The following is a 21,152-nucleotide window of genomic DNA, read 5'->3' on the forward strand; positions in this document are numbered from 1 at the left end:
GGACACTGAACGCTGATAATGCCTTCGTCTACGGTTCGGGCATTAGTCGTGTCCAATTTCCTGAGCCGTAGTCTTAAACGCACTGCCAAGCACATTCTGTTTTCCTTCCTCCATGGTGTAACGTGTATATATACAGCGGACTTAGGCAGTATTTTGTCGGAATTTGCTACGTCAGGTGAAATGAGCTCGATGCAAATTCGCCAAAGTTGCCGACGTTTCAGCTGCAGCCAACTTCCCTTTAAATGTTCTATGACGTTACATGCCCTTCGTTTTTGCATGTATCTGAATCACAAACCACAGCCAATACATTCTAAAATGCAGACTCATTTGGAGAAATGAAGGGATAGAGGAGGTACGAGTGGATGATTCGAATATTCGCATTCCATCCATTTAAAAATATTTGAATATCTATTTTCGAAATCGAATATTCAGAGGTGAAAATCAACGAGATGGAATAGGGAACAACTTAATGATTTTGTTACAAAATTACACTCTAAAAAAGCTTTTCAAAGCGCTTCAAGTCCAAATATTTCTTTTCGTCAAGTTTTTTGCTTTTAACCTTTGGTGCCAATATAAAATTAGTTTCTGCTTTCGTGCAAATTTGGTACAACCCTATTTCATCGAATGGATGGTCGAATATTCCTATAAGCTTGCAGTTACTAGGCTTTGCTTTGTGAGTTAAACACATGATCGAGCCTTGCAACCTTAGGATGCATTTCAGTCCTGAACAGAACCATTTCAATTGCAATACTCAAGGCACGTTAACCAGGTTTTCGTATAATTTAATTATTGTTAGAGCCTCCAGGCGTCACCAACCCACTTCTCCCGCACTTCCTTCCCAATTTCCGAACAAAATTGGTGCAGGGGCGGTTTTCTGGGGACGAACTTATACTCGCACTGATGGATTGGCGAAGCACGGCGGGCGTGTAGTTCCTTGACATATCGCCTTCTGCCAACGACAACTTGAACATTTGCTTTGACAAAGTGACGACGCAACGAGGCGCTCATGTTTCTCCTGCCGAGGTGTGAATTGACATCCACTCTACACATGCCCGGAGCAAAAATATTCAGCCCAGACTCTGAAACGCGCTGCCAATGGCCTTTGGGGAACGGGAACATTATAGTATGCGAGAACATCGTGATGGCGCTAATGTGTAGCCGATATCCATCGCGATCTAGTTAGAGGTACATGCTCTGGGAGTGCAAATTTGCACATCCCTTTACATTAATAGTTACTATCGCAGTTCTCGTGACTGCTGCAGTAAGTCTATTTATTGTCAGATTAGGTCACAACTGCAGTCGTCAGTGGATTGACGACTCAAACGAAGGTGCACCATTTGGATGCTTAGATAACCTTCAGCTTCATCATTATATTATACCAAAAACATGCATTTTAAATATCTTCCGTTTCCTTTCACAGGGCATTCAGCTAAGACGCCATGAAAGCACTTTAACTTCATTTGTATACCACACGACCATCATGCTTCATTGACGTCAACGCGCCTATAATTTTATTGGAAATCATTTATCACTCCATAGCAGGTAAATGACGTGGATTACCGAAGGTGGGAGGCTATTGTCAACTCCCGTAACAAGTGTCGGCACAAGATCAGAGGATATGTCAGGCAATGAGGGTATACACTCCGATCATGCGAGTGATACAGGGATTATTGGCCAGAACAGCGATAATTGTAAACATAAGACTGACGCACTCCTCAATTTTATGTCGAATGTTTAGGTTGAGATCAATCATTATGAAGCAGACGTACATGAAAACGGGGAGTCGCTGCATGTCCCAAATGAAGGGCCTATATACCTCGAAGGACAAAAAAGCAGGAGATGCCTCTGACGGCTTCTCGGAAATGCTGACTTCCTGGAGATATTCGCATCCGAATGATCGGATGCAGCAGGGCCGTGTTGTATATTTCGCCTTTTTCCCCTCGGGAGAGGAAGTGATGTGTCAGGTGCCATGATCACTTCCGCCGGTGTGCAGATCCTCACACCCCAGTGGATATTGTTGTCTCCTCGTACGTGACGATTGCAAAACTCACCGCTTACACGTGTTATCCATAGCAATTAGGCCTTTTCTCGGGTGCTATCGCAGAACATGAATGGTGTACTCCAGATGTTCAATACATATGGTGAGACTTGTTTCATATGCATTCGTGCTCCAAATAAAAACAGCAGTTCGGAGATCATCCCCTCCTGGGGCATTTGCCAACCATCAATTGGAGTAGGCCTACTTTTTGCCTGTTTTACGAGTACAGTACACTGTATGTTAACCCTCCTGATTTGTGCTTTCTGACCGTTGAAACGGTTAGGCCCAACGCCTGAGGGAAGGGAATGTCTTTCACCCCATGGTCCTGGATGTCTGCTGGGATTCTGACGCAATTATGGTCTAGGCGACTTCTGGTCAAGACCCTCTTTCAACTCGTCCACGCAAAAATGTATTGTATCTTTGCAGCTGATAAAGTAAGCAAGTAGCTTTTACCCGAACAAGAGATTTTCTAAAAATATATTTCAGGGTATATAACACGTGTCTTGACATAAGAGCTTCACTGTGTGATACTAGGTAATAGGTGTTCCTAAAGCGTCTAGAGCCAGCGCTGCCATTATTAGTTCCTCTACGCATTTTGTAATGTATAACAAAAGAGCTTTAGTAGAATTTTGCCGCATTTCCTATCAATTTAAGAGCAGGGAGACTAGAGGTACGATTGAACACAAGAAAAAAACACGAAAATACTGCCTGTTGGGTCTGGGAAAGTTGCTCCCAGGTGTAATATCATTTATTTGTCCTTATAAGTTAACGTACCCATAATTCTGGATCTCCTGCACAAGTCCTATGCGGTGGAACGTCTTGCCCCTGAGGTGTTGTGGAGGCAAAATTTGGTCTTCCTGCAGGATGCTGTTGGATATAACTGGATCAACTGGGAAATCCTTGGGGGATCATGGGAGGACGTCGCTGATTCTCAATGAGAAATTGCTGGTTTAGTAAATAGCCCGAGGTGGTAGCTTGAAATGCGACCTTGCTCTTGTTGATGCTACTTTCGTTGCTCAGAGAGGAGGGCTGAGGTCGTTTATCAAATAAATGCCTAACTGTATCAACAGGAGGCTTGTGGACACGCTTGTGCTCGCAGCTATAAAGGTAGCAAAGATGTGAAAACGAAAATCCCAGTTGACCTACTTTTATTCCTGTCAGGGCAGTACGATTTGTACGTGTTCAAGGGGTGAGAATGTTTACCCCTCTTCGTGAAAATGAAAAATGCAGTTATCGAATGTCTATCTCTGGCACCGTTAAATGTAAATTTGATACTAATGATGTTGGTCTTTTAGAAGCATGTCAAATGTTTAAGTACGATGTTTTGAAGCAAAATAATCACAAAAATCGAAATAAAAATAATTGTGATATTTGACATACGCGTCTCTTCGTGGAAACAGTGACGATAAGATTTACCCTTTCGTTCATCAACACCTTCAGCATGTCTTCCTCCCCTATCAACACAAATTTCACATTGACAGTGTGTTTCTTAGAAAGCTTTTCTCAGCCCTGTTGGATATTAGGGCAAGACGCTGACTTCGTTCACCATGTGGGCTCATGGGCCATACAACGGCTACATCAAGTGGACGACTTAAATATACTGATCTTCCAATGTCCCCACAGGAAATAATCGCCGGGTGTAAGATCAGATTACCTAGGTGACTACTCTACTGCTTGATGGAGGGCAATCACTCTATCTTCGAAGAGTCCCCTCAGTCGATCTAGGATCTAGGGTAGCGTTAAGGCTATAAGCTGGGGCACCGTCCCGCACCAACCACTGACGTCTGAGGACACCAGAGCTCCGCTGTTCAAAAAGGTACCTGAGCTGAGGCGCAGTATCATCGTTCGTCACGTGCGGCTGAGCAACAACTGTGCCCACGTTTGCAAGTACATTGTTTAGTTGACTTGGATGAATAATCCAACTTGAAAGTCATGATCTTGCTAGACCGCGATGTGTTGTGTTGGTTATGTTGCATTGTGTTGTGATGGTAATTTACCTATTCAAGATAAACTAGTCAAGCACACAGTGTTTGCACTTGCGCTTGCACGTGGTTGAAGCTGCCCGTAGATATAAGTGCGATCACCGAGGCGAAGACGGTCCACACGTGGTGGTATTGCTTCCATTTAGCACAATCCAGTCACGTGGGTGAGAAAGGTCTATAGCGCACACTCATTCCTGATTGCAGAAATACATTTAGAGCAGCAATGGAAAACTCATAAACTACCCATTCAGATGCAGCCATACTTACAGTGTTTAGTTTCCGAAATGTGGGACTGTTTTGATGATAACACAAGGTGTTCATTGAATCCAAAATGCCATTTTCGTCAATTTAGTCAGTTGAAAAAGCCATCCCTAACAAGTCAATTAATGTCTATAATTACGACAAAACACAGTTCAAAAAATAAGGTTTTAATCTGGGGGGTATTTTCACTTCGTGGACATTTTATTCACGAACAAACAAACAAACAAACAAACAAACACCCCAACACCCCCAACAAACAAACAAACAAACAAACAACCCCAACACCCCAACAAACAAACAAACAAACACCCCAACAACCCAACAAACAAACAAACAAAAACGGAATATTCAAAATATGCAGATCAAGCGGCTTGACGACCTTTTATGTGTGGCAGAGGCAATTTAAAGGATAGACCTGATAGACCTGCTAGAATTATATTGTATAAAATGTCAGCCGTCAAGCATTAAAATTGATCCGCGGAAGCAACTCCACCCCTAACAGCAGGTGTTTTCCTTTCTATGGGAGGCAGGAAAGAGAATCTTTTGAGGAAGCGTAGAAAAGGATGCAACAAACACCTCTGCGTTTGCGTTTTAAATGGGGTGACTGTCAGCGCCAGTAACGACAGGACAGCCTGGGGAAATAAATTCAAAGCTGTGATTCATGCCTTGGTATATGTTGCGGGGATGGGGTGGCAAGTTGGCCCTAAGGAGATGCTACATTTTTAGGACGAAGTTGAAAGCATTCATGCTTTAGAAATGGTTCTATAACCCTAAGTTTTGAGGGAAGGTTCTTTTAGATATGAATAAAGGTAACCTCTTCTTTAAAAATCTCAATTTCCTCCTCCCACTAAAATAACCAACCCAAGATGCACCAATGTAGCATTGCAGTGCTCTGACCGCATTTTGTTGCAAACATTCTTCACAACGATGTTTATTATGACGTTGGCGTAATGGATTTATTCATTTCGGGTTAGTGTAGGAGCTCTACTGCGACCCGGACAAACTTTGAATTGATGCGCGTTGTTGGCAAAGCATGAGTTCCTCCATTTTTTGACTAAAGTTGTTCCTCGAATACCCAAGAACCTTTTTAAGGACCATCGAATAAAAAAAAAAAAACGAGTGGCATTTTATAAATGCCCACTTGAATCGCACCCGATCAACTGTAGGAGGCAAAGAAAATAGCGCTTTTTGTCTTAGTTGTATTCTCGTTCAGGGTGAAGACCTTACATTATTTCAGAACTGCATCGCCTTACTACTTAAGGAAGAAATGTCGTGTCCGGGGGGTCCATTATGCAAACAATTAATGGCAGTCGGAGTTCAGGACTTAGCGAGGTAAGTGGTCCTTGCAACCCACTAAGTGGCACTAATGAAGCGGTAAGAGCTCTGAGTTTTGTGCCGGTTGTATTTCCGAAACCTGGGCATTTTTGTGTCGTCTTACAAAAGCGGATGCAGATGTGAGAAGGGAGCACTTGAACAAATAGTCTTCAGAACGTAAGGGTTTTTAAACATAAATTACTGAATAAATCATTTATTTTGTTTCGGTATCAGGGCAACTGAAAGTGAGAAAGCGTTAGTAGCCACATTTCAGAAAGGGAACAGGTTATGGAGCTTTTTACCCATTACTTCTTTTATTTGTTTGGGTGTTTTTGACTGCTTCAAGATTCGCATGCGTTGTTTGCTGTTTAAGTCATTGGGCATATTATCCACATTTCTGTATTATAAAAACTCATTCTTTCTGCCCAAAGAGCCGATCAATTAAAAGATTCCCTCCAACTAAAAAAATAAAACTGGCAGCGTGACTATGCCACAGGACCTCATCCCAAGTACTGTACTCACTAAATTGTCCAAATTCCAGAGCAGGTGTATAGATACAAAACTGCTGCAAACTGCTTGCTGACTACAGTGACCTAAAATACAAATCGTTTCGATCGAAGCAGAATCTTTCTCAAGAAGAAAGATTCTGCCAGGATCGAAACGATCGATGGAATGTACCCCATCTTTCTCCCCTTGCCCGTTTAACTGCGATTATTGTCCATACTTCAAAAGAGTACAGTGCATTATATTAATACAAAAATAACAAAAAGAATAAATTAGCAATGAAAACGTTATGCTAGGGTCTCACATTCCCCGAATTATTATTCGAAGAATAATTTTTAAGTAAATAAAAAAACCGACATAAAGCAACATTTTCTAAGAATTGGTTTGGGAGAAAATAAATTTATTACACTAGTTTATTGATTAAACAGCGGAACCTAGTTCGCACTGTTACATACAAGGCTCCACTAGAGTTAGAAATGCATACTAAAACGTCTCAAGACAGGCTTAGGGCCTATAATTTCGTTCTGAATTGTCATAAAAATAGCCTCGATTAGGAATGGAAGGCCGGGAATGTTTAATGATGGCCGTAAGAATGGAAGAAATCGTCACCAAGATAGGTTTGAACCTCAGGCCCTTTCCGACCTATAAGGATCATTCAAGGTTTTTCGATATTTTCACAAATACCCCACCGGGATTTGGTACGCTTTGGCAAGACTTAATCAAGCGGAGGCTATTATTGGGGCAAAACCTCGCCCCACTCGATAAGAATATACGTATTAAATGCCGTGTGCGGGAATTGATTAGAAGCATCAGTCTGTCCATTCACTTGCCTACTTGCCACGCCCCCTTGCACGGGCCGAGTCATCCCGTGCACAGTGAGTTTTGAAAGTGCACCGAACAAACATGTTACCCTTTCTCTGATCGGCTGTTTCATCAGGGTACGTCTTACCATGTCTCTGATTGGTTGCTTAATTTGTGTTTGGAATCACCGCGCCACCGATTTTGTGATTAGTCACTTATTGGGTATCAATGGGGGGGTGACGATTCATGGTGATAGCAGTATAAGTTCGGTTTGATGACATTCAACGGATTTTATTCGAGAAAGAGTGTTAAGCACTGATTATTTTCATTGGAACTGAAACTTTCCAAAAGGAAGTCTGACGATTTGTACGTGCACAAAAAATGATGGACATAGGCTACACTTATAGCTGGCAGTTTTTGTGCGGGTTATGGATGACGTCTACCGAAGACATAATTAATCTGATTTTCTTCCTTCTTTTTATTTAGATACATCGTGATTACTTATCCTCTGAAACCAAGAATGACCAGAGGAACGACAGGTATCTTGCTGGCCATCATCTGGTTAGTCTCCACTACAGTCACCATTCCAGTAGCCATCCATAATGAGGTGTACACTGTCCAAGTAGCCGATGGGACAGTCGTTGAACAGTGCTCAGAGAACTGGAAGAATGGCTACGCAATTAAAGCCTACACACTGCTGATGGTCATTGCGGAGTTCCTCGTTCCGCTGGTTGCAATGTGTGTGGCCTACTACCTGATTGCTAAGACGCTGTGGTTCCGGGAGATTCCGGGAGGTCACCACACGGAGGAGCAGGAACAGGCGGCGGAGAGTTCCAAACGGAGGACGATCCGTATGCTCATCGTCGTGGTGGCGCTGTTTGCACTTTGCTGGGCCCCGTACCATGGATTCGCTATCACTCGCGACGTGATTATCCCCCTGTCTTTGTTGGAGAATTTTGCGCTTTACCACACGCTATTCTACGTTGTGGAAGCGTTGGCAATGAGCAACAGCATTTTCAATACTTTGGTGTACATTGTGTTCAACAACAATTTCCGCAAGTGCGTGATGCAGATGAAGTTTCCCCGTGCGTTCCACCACGTAGTGCGACACAGCAGCATGAAGACTAGGTCATCTCGGCCGACCTCGAACTTCCGCATGGGGACCTACCAGCGGTCTACAGGGCCCGAGAACAAATCCTGCGGACTGTCGAGCCCATGTCGTTCCCCTGAGGCACGGCGCCTGCCCCTGTGCAGCCAGTCGAAGCAGTCCTCGAACTGTTTGGTGCCGCCCCAGTCCCAACACTGTCTCGTGCAAAGCCCTCAGGCTAGCCTGCGACCGGACATGCCGCAAAACAGTAGGCCTAACGTGTTCATATCCGACGCATGCACAGGAAACTCGCAACCCGCCATAACGCCCGAGGAGGAACGTCGCTCATTCCAAGTCCCTCATATACAAACTCATCTCGTTGTTGTAGAGGGCAATGGCACAGTGGTGTCTGTCCTTACCTCGGACAACAGTGCCGGAAGCAGGGTCTAACTCAAATTGAAATTTGTTTATATCTGTGAAATAATCGTCTTATCACAATATTCTTAGCTACGTCATGTTTGATTGCATTAAGGCTGGTTCATACTTCGTGCGAAAGCGAGTTCGAACGCAAATTTGTGATGTCAGATGAAGTGCGAATTCGCAAAAGCTGAACACTTTTCAACTTCAGCGAGATTTCGCTGCAAACGTTTTGTGATGTCAGATTTGCCTCGCTTTTGCATTCGTCTGCAGTATGGACCAGCCTCTATTCAAGTTTCAAGTTCCACTGTATTTTCACCCCAAATTTTGAAATATCCAGTTCTTAAAGCAGCTGACCACATTTACAGATTTTGGTCTCAGCGACTCAAGTACCGTATTTGGTCAGCCCTCATATGTGCTCCTGTTTCTAGTATAGATCATCTGAACACATGAAGACCGGTTCATACTTTCGGTGAACGCAAAAGCGAAACAGTTTTGACGCCACGAAATATTTCCGGCGAAGTAGGCCTACACTCGAGTTAAAATGTGCTAAACGTTTGCGAATTCGCAGGGCGACAATCAGGTCTGATGCCACAGTCGCGTTCCGGTTTCGTTTTCTTAAAGTATGAACGGACCACAAAACAGTAATGCAACTAATAAATCTGATGACCGAACAGGGTATAATTTCAGCACTACGTTTTTGATTTTGTGAAGTTTTTGGAACATCATTCTTGTCCTTGGATCGACTGATTTGGATTATCCTAGGCTTAAGACATCAATCCAACTTCAGAGCAAGGACTTTTGTAAGTCGTGCCAAGATCAAATATGAAGAAGAGAGCGCTATTTCGAACACCCTATCGATTCAAATTCGTGTGAGAGAGAATTACATGTTGTCTTAACTTCAGGGGTGCCATCCATAACTCCATTACTACACTTTCTCGTGCCTATAAACATGAATATCATGTGCCGTAGAGAAAGGATTAGTCTTTTTAGAGAAAAAGGAACGTGAGAAAACAGAGAAAAGGGTTCACAAATGGATTGTTTGCCGGTGTGTTCTTGTATGTTTTGGTTTGGAATAGTGGACGGATGGGTCGATCGAGGAATATTTTGCGTATTCTTTTCGATTAAAGGATGTCCCAACTGATGTTTGCATATACCTCTTTCTGCCTTTTCTGTTTTGTTTCGTTTTGTTGTTTTCTGCCACATATCTGTTACAGACGAAGTGAATTTATGCCAAGAGTGTGTTCCGGTTTCGGCAAGGTGTGCGCTGAGTAAAATATTAAAATGGAGGGAGTTGGTGAATACGTCGAACGAGTGAAGCAGTGAGCCTATTGCGTCAGTGTTCACGAGTTTAGGAGACTCTACTCCCAAGGGCTCGTGGGATTCCTTAAGCAGCAAGCTAAAGGCTAGGTCGGATCACCACTTGCTGGCGTCTACGGTCTCACCCACATAGATCTATGTATGAAGGAGTCTTTTGTTAATTAATGCGTGTCGGTAAAGGGTAATGCCCAAGGTAAGCGACATTTGTACCTAAGAATGGCGCATACCGAAAGTATTAGGCGACTTAGCCTCCACTTGAGACGTCATGCTGTTGTTTCCATCGCCATTATTTTGCACGAACAGAGCGTCTTTGTTTTACATGAAGGAGGCCTACAGGAATTTTGCTACGTAACCCTACGTAGTCCATTCCTTGGTACAAATGTATGACATGTGCATGATGCTGTTACGTAACCGTTCAATGTATTCTGTCCTGTGGTATGAATTTTCAGCCATACCCGTGGTCTCATCCATAGTTAGGAGCAAATACGTCATTCAGGGCCTACAGCGTATGGCCAACACACAAAATAAACATACTGTTTTTGCTGCATGGAGACAACGACGATTATCACCCACTTTTACCATGGATTATTGAACGTGTCACTTTGAGTGGAATTAAGATAGAACCAGCTGATCTTCCAAAACCCCAGGTCCAGCGGCCGCTTGACCTTGCCCTGGAAGAAAAGACCAATAAGTCATGCCAAAAGAATAAACACGGAGCAATAACTCGACGAGTGCATTAAGGTCAGTAACATGTATTTGTTTTTATCGTTCCTTCATTTTTGAGGAAGCTGCACTACTCTAAACTTATCAGTGCGCCACCATCCAGCATAAGTTTCAGCGTGTTAACTAAAATTGTTTCGGATTGAAACACGACAAACAGTAGAATGACCATATAACTCGGTTAATCGAACGAGCCCGTGCGCGGTTTGTCCTCTCTGAATGTAAACATATAATTTTTACACTTGTTGGTTGGTTTATTTCCACCGATTCAATCAAAATGTAGCGAAGCACAGTTCCGTTATTTAAAGAATGAATAAGGGGTGATGAATGGCGGTACCAGGTAAGCGCCTGTGGGCCTACATTGCCTGGTTCCTTATTTGTCACAATAACATTTATGTGTGGCTACATTTACGAGATAGAGGAGAGGGTTTTAAAAAAAGTAAGATAACTAAAGGTACAGCCGAACATCAACATTAAGCAAGGATCTTTAAACTTGGGAATAAACACAAATCTATTCCTGTAAAACAAAAAAAAATGTTCTATAGTTTTGGACCGGGCGGAATTCTGTGAATTTACCTTCGTAGGCGCTCTTCCTTCCGGTCGGCACCCTTTGATCCGAGCACGGGCTTCATCTGATAAGGAAATGGCGCCTGTGCCAGGATGGGCAATGTGTCAGGTGTTTCCATGGATACGATTAAATTACCGCACCTGTATTTGTCTCTTCGGTAGTTTTGAACGTTTTCGCGTCAGCCCTTATTTTTTCACAAATGGGCGTGTGCGACAAAAAAACCGAGAATGTTGACAAGAATGTAAAGTGGACGCTTGGAAGTTGAGTGTGTAGTGCCGTGATTGCTTAGTGGCACCATGGTTTACCAGCATCTTGCTTGGTTTTGGTTTCTGTTTTTGGTTCGGATTTGCAGTTTGAAAACAACGATGCTCTGGTTTTGTTTTGATTTGATGTTGATTTGTTAAAAATGTTAGAGAAATAGTACGGCTTGATGTGGAGGTATTGGTGGCTGGCAGTGGGTGAGATTAAGATGTAATGAAGGAGATCAAAGAATGCACGGAGCTGTGTGAGTGGATGAGTGTGCATGTTGCGTTGTGACTGAAAATGATTACGTTGTCTCACACGGGCGTAAGGCCCAGGGGATATTTTATCCCCCCCCACACACACACTTTTTGACCAAGGAGGGATGGGCTGTTGAATCACCCGCACGCTTTTTCGTTGTGAGAAAAAATAAGGTGGATTGTAAAGAATTTAGTTGATTTCTTAACGAACAAAAATGAATAGCGCTCCAAAAGGAGAACAGTAAACAAGGCCATGAGTATGCCGTTCTGATAGAGGATTCGGCCGAAATGTAATACATCACAGATGTACATCTGTATCAAGCACATCACTGGACATTATGTCATATATGCCATATGACATGTCACAGACGCCAACAATACCCAATCCCTCGTCTCCCCAATCGCTGACACCAATTCATGCCACTGTTACCTTGACACGTTGAAGAAACGCCCAACATATAGAATGTAACTGGTTTTTTTCGCGATAAATTTGCTGATGTTGATGTAGTTTGTCACAGAAGCAATCCTTATGTGTATTGGAGTCCGGCTTTTTCGATCCGTTCACAAGAGTAACTCGCATGTCAAAGAAGTAAATTCCCATAGTCTTTCAACTTTGGGTTCAAAGTTATGTAAAATAATGTTTAACAGCTGAAAGTGAAGTTTTGCTTTCTTGTATTCTATTCATAGACGATATTCACTAATATGCTCTGTATTGGAGTTGGTTTCTATTTTAATATACAAACGTGTAATATTCGAAGCAGATGTCATGGAAAGGCGATGCAAAAGTAATATCACGAAGGACATTCTAAATACTGAAGCTCTGGCGGCAGTTGATAGCCTCCAGACAGCACAACCTGGTGGATACTGTGCTGCTTCTATTATGATAAATGGCAACTTGAGCTGGTAAATGTTATCGATTTGTCAGCATGTCCACGGGATAAACGAGGAAATGACGCATTTGATGAAAACTGTAAAAGCTGTGAGGAAATTGGATATCGCAATATCACCATCCCCAAAGATTTTTATCTAAGTAGCTTTCCATCGATGGGATGTGCGACGCTGCGCTGCGCGGCAAAATCTTCCAACAAAAGGAGAGAGAACGTCAGTACAATCTGTCCCTGTTCGCATAATTATACTGCCCCGTCGGATCATACGCGGTTTCAATTTCTTCACTTAAACTTTAATTGGAACCGATCGGTAATCTTCCCGAGTGTTGTAAGGCCTTGGACAGCAATGCCCAACACAGTGTAGTCGTATTTTCTCCAAGTTAGAGGTGTGAACTGTGCAACCGTAATAAAGGGGAAAATATTACATTCACATGTAAGTCTATTACGCCCACAGTAGATTGCCTTTGATAAGATCGGTCAATGTACTTTGCAACTAGCTGATAATTGTCAATATAGGCCTAGCTCAATGTGATTTCCGTTTGAGGTTCTCTTGCCCTTCCCAATGTATATATTATTTATCTCGCGGAATATAAATATATTACCGCTTGTGTTTGTTATGCTTTTTAGCAGAGAAAAGAAACCCCAGTCAACGCGATACTGTAAAACGCACAGCTAAAAGAATCATTAAGAAGAAGGTGTAGATGCTCAAGGTTATACTTGATTGCTAAGCATAAGTTAAAATGCTACTGATAAGCATTTCCTGAGTAACGTAGCACACGACACAATCCTTGAAAATTGGTTTATGATTTGATAAATAGAAGGCAATTCAATGTTCCTCAGGTATATCCCCAAGGGCCAAAGATGTTATAATATTCATTGTTGTAAGTTCATGTGTAATTGAATAATAGGAAAATTGTCATTTACCATAGCGACTTATAAATGATGACAACATGAAACATTGAAGGTCTATTTAAAAAATACGTGTAACATAGCCTTTATAATTAAAATGGTCACTGCAGATATGTCATATTCTCATGTTTGTTTCTCTGTTGAGTACTGTTAAAGGGTAGTTTTGACGTTCCGGGTTAATCTTTATTATGGGATATTTTCCAAGGAACGCCTGGTTCTGCCAATATGGTCATTGAATAAATACCGTGAATTCCTAACAACTGTTGAAAACAGAGACGTATGTCAGGAGACAATATGCATACTACAGAAGGGTAGTTCTTTACCAAATTTCAAAAACAGTTCCTTACAGATGAAATCAAGAAGCACATCCACGTTTTTTCCTTTGCTTTACGTGCATTATTAGACTGCACGTGCTTTCTACACTGATCTTTAATATTCTTCTCGTTGTCGGTACGAAGCCTTCGTCACGCAGGTGGGACAACGGAAGGCTTCCTGTTGTTTCTCACATTTCACAGACGCTGAATTGAACAGATTTGCTCCTGGACTAGACCGAAAGGTCTTGTTGTTTGTTTTCCTTTTACATTTGTCGAACTCTTAAATGTAAATTATCAGCAACCAAAGGGAAAGTGGAATAAATGTTGTACAGGCCAGTGAGTAATAACATGGCGTTTGAAGTCACTTTAATGGCGACTTTTATTTTTCCTCCTACCCCGGCAAATCAGACCTGTACTGAATTCAGGAAACGGGGCAGAGACCGAACTCGATATTTTGAGACCAGGGTTGAGTACTGTTTTTCGACGCGCAAAATAACCTTCACAGATCTCTGCCAGCTACATTGACTAGTTAACGGGTCAAAGTGCGAGTGCTGAAGCTACCAGGAGCCATGGGGAGGGGGCGCTAAGCTTGCTCGATTTAATAAAAATAGCTGAGAATGCATAAGCGTGATTAAAGCTCGGCGGTAGTCGCTAGGTCTCAGCTACATTGACAAGAATATCATGGCTGTTACAACTTGTTTATATGAAGGCTCCCCCTCAACTTTTCTTACAAAGCGAAATCTTCGCATTATGGTGTCATTAGGCAGCCCAAACTGGACGGCATTCTACGGTGGCACAACGCTCATGGACAGGTGGTATGCGCACGGTCTCTTCGGCCAACAGGGTGTTGTGATTAGCTAAAAGTAAGTGCGCGTCAAGCTAAAAAATGCCCCTGTGAGTTCGGGTGCTACCACCATTATGACGTCTCATATGACGTCTCTTTTAATTATTGAGTGAATCATCGTGCCATAGGTCAACCTCGACTCCATGGGCTGCGTGCGCAAGGCAAAGTGAGAACCAACTTGACTTGACAAGATCGTACCCATGGGAACGATGTTGGCCATAGGTTCCCAAACGTACAACAAAAGGCGCCCGCAATACCTCACCGGACAACCCTTTGCGAAGGCCTGCCCCAGACGTCCAGTTGCAATGACTACATTTTGTTCGTAAGCTGCGAATGGCGTCTGCAATTATTGCTGTAAACGCACCTTAACAGGCTCTGATGGCTTTGTCGGACTTACAAGCTGTGCGCCCTCAACGTTCACGTGATAATTAAATAGGCCAGGATCAGACACGTCATAGACTCATGGATCGAGTTCGGGCGGCCTGTTCTTGACACGGGTTTCTTGTTCTCGTGCTCGATTGGCGGGAACACGACTCCAGAACACTGTTCCCGGAACAGGATCACATACCACCTCCTCGTTAGGGTTTTACAGGAACACACGGAAAACTAGTGACATTTTGATTTTTGAACAGCTGCAAAAGCAGAGAGATGGCTTCCAAAGCCATAGACAATGGGAAGTTTTGCAAAATTAACATTACAACATTATTTTCCGTAACACAAAAATGAATGTTCCTGTTTATGTAAAAAAGAATTCATCCCATCCAAACATTAACCCTCGAATAACGTAGCCTACATGGACGCTACCATGTTGCTTGTTACTATAATCGGTTGTTTGTTCCCGGTGTTCGAGCGGCCGACCCACGAACAACAAATGGAGCTGTTCGTGAACATACGGGAACAAGCCGCCCGAACTCAGCTATAGACGCAGCTCCTATTCAAAACAACGGCAGAGTATCGTAGCTGAGACAGCACCCAACTGAATCCAAAATGGCGGGCAAATTCACTGAGGGGTATAGGGAATTTACTCACAGTTGCAGAATTCTAGCCATAAAATTCCAATAAGCCCTTTTTCGTTTCTGAAAACTTTCTGTTTACTTAATAATTATGTCCCATGCATGTAGATGCAACATTTGAAAAGAAGAGACAGCAGTACCAGAAAGTGAAAAAGTAAATTTAGTTTCAGAGCACATGTAAACAAATACAGGTAGTCTAAGTGCGTTATGCGCAATACGGGCGATTCATAATAGCGCGCCCCCAAGAGTTTGCAACGCGTTGGCCAATCACAGTGAGCTGTGGACCCAATGCACGTTTTGAAAAGGTCGACAGATTTCGCGCACTGTGATTTCCCAACGCGTTGCAAACTCTTGGAGGCGCGCTATTGTGAATCGCCCGTATTCGCACTGAACGCTCTGTTATCCATCATTTCGCCCATTGCTCGCCCACGCCTTTTAAAATCACGGTTAAATGTGCAAGACTGGTGGTCTGTGTATTTATAATGTCTATAGCTAGAACATGTCCCTCGCAGTTCGTGTTACTACGCCCTCAGCGAGCGCAAGATCCACGATCATTCTCTTGCACCAATTATACGCTGCATTGTAAATTCTATCGGAACACTGCCACCATAGAGGAAGACGCAGTTTGAACTGCCCGGGCTTTAACATCTGGCCAATTACCGCTTTCTGGCATGCCTGGTATGTCCGTAGCCAGAGTGCAGCGAACGCTTCTGTTTCTCAACCACGAAACCCCTTTGTACCCTATGATCGCCGCCGCAATTTGTCACTGGTAATCTACAACCTTAGACTTTGTGCACTGCATGAGGTATAGGAGAATGAAGATTCGTGTATTTGTTGGTGCTTGATATAATCTCATGACATCAAATTTAATGCCTGCGCAGTTACTTGCATTATGCTGTGTGCCCAAAATCTACACTTGCAGTCATTGCCCTTAATGAGCGTTTACTTCTGGAGTTATTTTGGGACTAAATAGCCTGGTTGTTTACAAGATTTGTGTTTTGTTTGAATCATTTTCATCATGGCATTTGCACAAAGGAATATTTTATGAGAATTCACCTTCACTCCCTGTGATGAAATAGCACATTTTGTTACTTATGAACTCAGCTTTCCAAAAAAGTCAACATTTTGTTGGCCGGTCTTAGCCATATTTTTACCAAGTCACTGATTACTGATGTCTGGAGGGATGGATGGATAATGGATAATGTATCAAAATTTGAACAGTTTATTAACGATGGCAAAAGTAGGTCTAATGTCAGGGTTGTTTCTCTCTCTATTTCCTGGTCACAGCAATAATCTGTATTTCATTGCTAGCAAAAAAACTACAAACATTGCTAGGATATTACTGGCCCCACTTGTCCGGCTAAGATGCAGGCTTCTTCTAAGTCCTTCCTGTATGCTGCAACTGAGGCTGGCTAATTGCATCTAAAAAATTATGATATACTTACGGTGCACATGGGGATCAAGCCTCTTTACACTTTTTCTTCGTCTTTTTTTTTAATCTTCCATAATTTAATGGAGGGACGTTAAACTGTAGCAAGCAAATCGCATAATAATTACTGTATCGTTGGAGGACAATCAGGAGAATGTCATAGACTGGAACGCTTCCAATGGCATAAAATTAAACATGAAATTATTGGCAAAGGGTAAGGGTGGATCCAGGGGGACAAAAGGGCAATGTCCCCCAGTGTTTTACGATTATGAGAGAAAGGTAATTTCGTGTATTTTGTTTCCTTTCCTTGTAAACCGAAGCATTGCCCCCTGAAAGGCCTTAAAGGGTCACATGAATAAAAATTTACATGTTTTGCCTCCCACCAAAACATGCTCCCCTCCCATACAAAAAATGGTTCTGGGTCTGCACTTTGTTACAGAACAGATTTGAAGTGATTGGTGAGTGTGAACACAATAATTGATTAATTTATTGATTAGACTTTTAAATGCCTTAATTGATCGAGTTTCTTTAAAAGACCATCCAGGTCTCGGGTTGTGTGAACAGAAGGGAATCCCTTCACACATCTACATACTCTTAAACAGCTGTACTTGTGGGGTATTTCCTTTGTTCGCGTGTACAAAACTCCCACACAACACGCAAAAATTTTCAAATCACTCCCATTTGAACCAGATTCACTTTCCTACTTTGGAAATTCGACTGAACGTCCCTTATTCAAAATACTTCATTTTGCGACGAATGAAAAATCATTCAACTTGAAAAATCCTCCTTTTTGAGTAAATTTCGTGAAAATCTTGTGAGGTACCACAAGGGTCAACTAGCCTTCATTGTTCCCGTACCCCAAGAGCCCCTCTATACATGCGCACGACCCTCCAGCGACACCCATGGTTGTGGGCAATGTGTAGGGGTGCTTTGTCCCAATTCAAGGCGAATTCGTCGCCAAGCCGAGGCGCTTAAGAAGCACCCCTACAGTTTCCGTTAGAAAATGGGAGTTAGTGTGGCCCCAGAAATTGTGGCATTGTGTAAGTATGGCCCAAGATCAACTTCCTGGATTAGGGGCTTCCGTCCGAGGGCAAAGCGGACAAAAATGCAGATGAAAAGTTTTCTGAAGAAATTGAGAAAGTGAAGGGATGCCATTTGAAAAAATGGGTGTTGACATACACGGGAACGTTAACATTTTGGAGGGTGAGTTTGTTTTTGATGGATAACTAAAAGTCTAATTGGTTAGCCTGCTAAACATTGAAAATCATTTGAAGTCTGAAGGACCCAACAACACATTATGTTTGGTTTGAGAGGCCTCAGGAACTTAGGATGCTTCCAAAGGGGCTACGAACTTTGTTGAGTTTACACTGGCTCTTCGCAATGGGACTTGAATTAGAGCAGTGCACCCGTAGCCTACGCCTACACGTGGTCGACACAGTAGGTGGCTGGCATATAGAAAACTGTATATGTTGCCGTCAAAAAATTCACAAGCCTCTAGAAACAAAAAACAAACAAAAAAAGTCAGTTTAATTTGTGGGTCTATTATCAAACCACAGGTGAAAACCCTTCCTCTAGAATACCATTATGCCAAACGTTGAGGAGCATTTTTTTTCCAATGATTCACTCACATATAATGATATTATTTGGCCAGGAAAGGAAAACCACGTGCTGTCAATTTGCTTTCAGAACGATGAAGTTGCCGATGAGGATTGCGACACTGCATTCTATTCTTGAATGTTTGCACAAGGAGTCCGGAGTGATCTCGGTTAAACGTTTCTGTGATGAAAGGTCGCATCGAGGTACGCATCCAACGGAAAGTACTGATCGACTTCCTGTTTCCGAAAGATCCTGTTTGTCGGTGGTTTTTAGTCTGGGCATTGCTTCCTGCACAAAACAAATTCACTGGCTGTTTACTTTGATTCCACTCCATATCTTATTTTAAGGAAGTAAGGTTCTTCATTGTTGCTACAGACAGTTCGTTTGCAGAGTCGGGAGAGGGGATGATTGTTTTTTCAGTAACGACTGACCAACATTTTTCCGATTTAATCGTAAAAAATAAAAACAAAAAGTGGTTGTGCAGTGCCAAAAACCCTGGCGTTTCTACAGAAGAAAAGAAATGGTAATAAGTCTACAGAATGGCTACCCCTCCCCATATACCACTGATACGCCGCGAGAAAGATGTATATGCATGCCAAGCGTTCCTGGTATTAAGAGGTATAGACAAGCAGCACCCACACAAGGGCAGATCCATTAGTTGTGGAAAGGGATTCCCCCCCCCAAAAAAAAAAAAAAAAACCAAAATGACCGAAGGACAATATTCGATCTACATTCTTTCCCTTCCGTCCTGAAAGCGTATAAAAAGCACTAAATACTTATTCAGCCGCGAAGCTCAGAAAGGCCTTCAATGTTATTCAAAAACTTTCAAATTTTGGGGCCATCTTATAAACAATTCTGTGCACAAACAATCCCTAAAGCTCGCAAGAATTAAAAAATAGTCATTAGATAATGGAATGAATTCGTTTTTGTTTTTTCTGTGGTTCGACAGCCTTGGAAGTGTATTTAAACTTTAACCCTAGCTTTCCTGCTCGATCTTAGATCCTGTTTCGCTTTGTCTTTGGACAATAACCAAGACCCTTGCAAGAAATGGTTCACTGCGACTTCCTCTCTGGCCGTCTGCCAGGTGAAACATATTTGGCTTTTGTCTTCAGCCACGCTTTCGCTTTTGTCTGCAGACATTATGTTATTTTATCCCCTGGGAATTCATCGAAATGCTTCTGCATTATAGACCGATCCATGAAGTCTTAATGGCGTCGATTTTTGTATCCGTGAAAGTGAAACGCGTCGTGTACGCAACGCTCCCAAAAACGTACATATGAAAAGGCGCGCCTTTACATGTTCACAATAACAATGGACACATGTCATCAGTTGCCGTGAATACACCAGTGTTACACGTACTGCAAGCGAAGCCTGGAAACGAGGTTAATCGTGAACGCTGCAGTGTATTCGCCGAGGCGTTCTGAGGAAAATATCAAGTCCCCCCCACGTTCCATATAGGGTGTAGTCCACTGATTCAGGCCCTATTGAAAACATTGAAAAATCAGCATTGTTCGGGACTCAATAATAATGCGTACCAACATCCCTGAGGCATCTGAAACACGTACACGCTAAATTATTGTAGGGTCATTAATCTTTCACTTTCTTTTCAATTTTCTGCCGGTTAACCGATTACATTTTCAGTTATTCCCTAACCCCCCCCCCCAAAAAAAAAGCAAAATGATTTTTTCAAAGTCTGCTTGCAGCCATTTTTCAAATGACAACCTTAAACGTTCTCGGGCACTTTGGAATACTTTTCAACAGTATTTTTTAGCCATTCTGCTCTCAGATCAAAGTGAAAGTCCAAAGTCCCAGGGGTTGATTCTGGCAAAGATTTACGCAATCTCACCATTTTGGGGGCCATACAATCTCCTTTTTCCAAAAGATACTGTGGGGGCACTTTTAACGCAGATGAGCTGGCCAGAAATTCTCGCTTGAATTAGTGGACTGCACCCATCATGTCTATGCTCGAACAGTCCACCCGTAACGTTATTACACTCAGGCAGCCTCCAGAGACCAGCTTGCCAGCCGGGGGCAGTTGTGGCTGCAAAATTGATTATTATGTATGCTTTTCCAGAGTCCACTTTGTCTCTTGGTTAAAACGGAAAATGTGGTTTAGTTGAACCCCAGAGAGATGATATAGCTAATATCGGTAGATTTGTTTAAAACAAATGATAACGCCAAGTTGTAATCATTATATAGCGCAGTTTATTTTGCCCTTCAATAACAAAAAATTGAAAAAAAAAGTGTTTTGGGACCGCTTTGTCTCTTATTTTGTTTTTCTGTTGTTTTCTGTTTTTTATTTTAGGTTGTGCTTTATGTATGGGTGACTGTGCCTTTAGCCTTGGAACAGAAGCCAACAATGTAGTCCAAGATTGGAAAAAATCAGTATAAAAATCTTCACAAAACCAACGGCAGTTCGGATGACAAAACTAAGTGTTGTATGGACCGCTATGTCAGCACATTGTCTTCTGACCCTACACGAAATGGGCAACTCTCTTGTTCGAAGCCTGAGGTACGTAATCCTACCACGTTCATTTTGTACAATAAAATGCCTAATTCAATCCCCTTTTGTCCCGTTATATCATTGTTTATACCCGCCCCCCTCTCTCTGCATGAAAAGTTTGACATGCATTTTAGCGGTAAGAATC

At 42.5% G+C, this 21,152-nt stretch overlaps 1 protein-coding gene across 1 annotated transcript; it reads left to right on the forward strand.

Moving 5' to 3' along the window:
* The first annotated feature begins 7,200 nt into the window (after positions 1 to 7,200).
* Positions 7,201 to 13,847, forward strand: LOC147797360 (prokineticin receptor 2-like). The gene has a single exon (XM_087143603.1). The coding sequence runs from the start codon at positions 7,421 to 7,423 to the stop codon at positions 8,435 to 8,437; it is 1,017 nt and encodes a 338-aa protein (XP_086999729.1). The 5' UTR covers positions 7,201 to 7,420; the 3' UTR covers positions 8,438 to 13,847.
* Positions 13,848 to 21,152: the final 7,305 nt, after the last annotated feature.

This window comes from Acanthaster planci, linkage group LG11 (assembly GCF_054643075.1).
Source record: "Acanthaster planci isolate LZ-2023a linkage group LG11, COTS_SCS, whole genome shotgun sequence".
Lineage (NCBI taxonomy): Eukaryota > Metazoa > Echinodermata > Asteroidea > Valvatida > Acanthasteridae > Acanthaster > Acanthaster planci.

Coding starts and splice junctions, on each gene's coding strand:
- LOC147797360 (XM_087143603.1), top strand. CDS start 7,421: ATGACCAGAGGAACGACAGGTATCTTGCTGGCCATCATCTGGTTAGTC.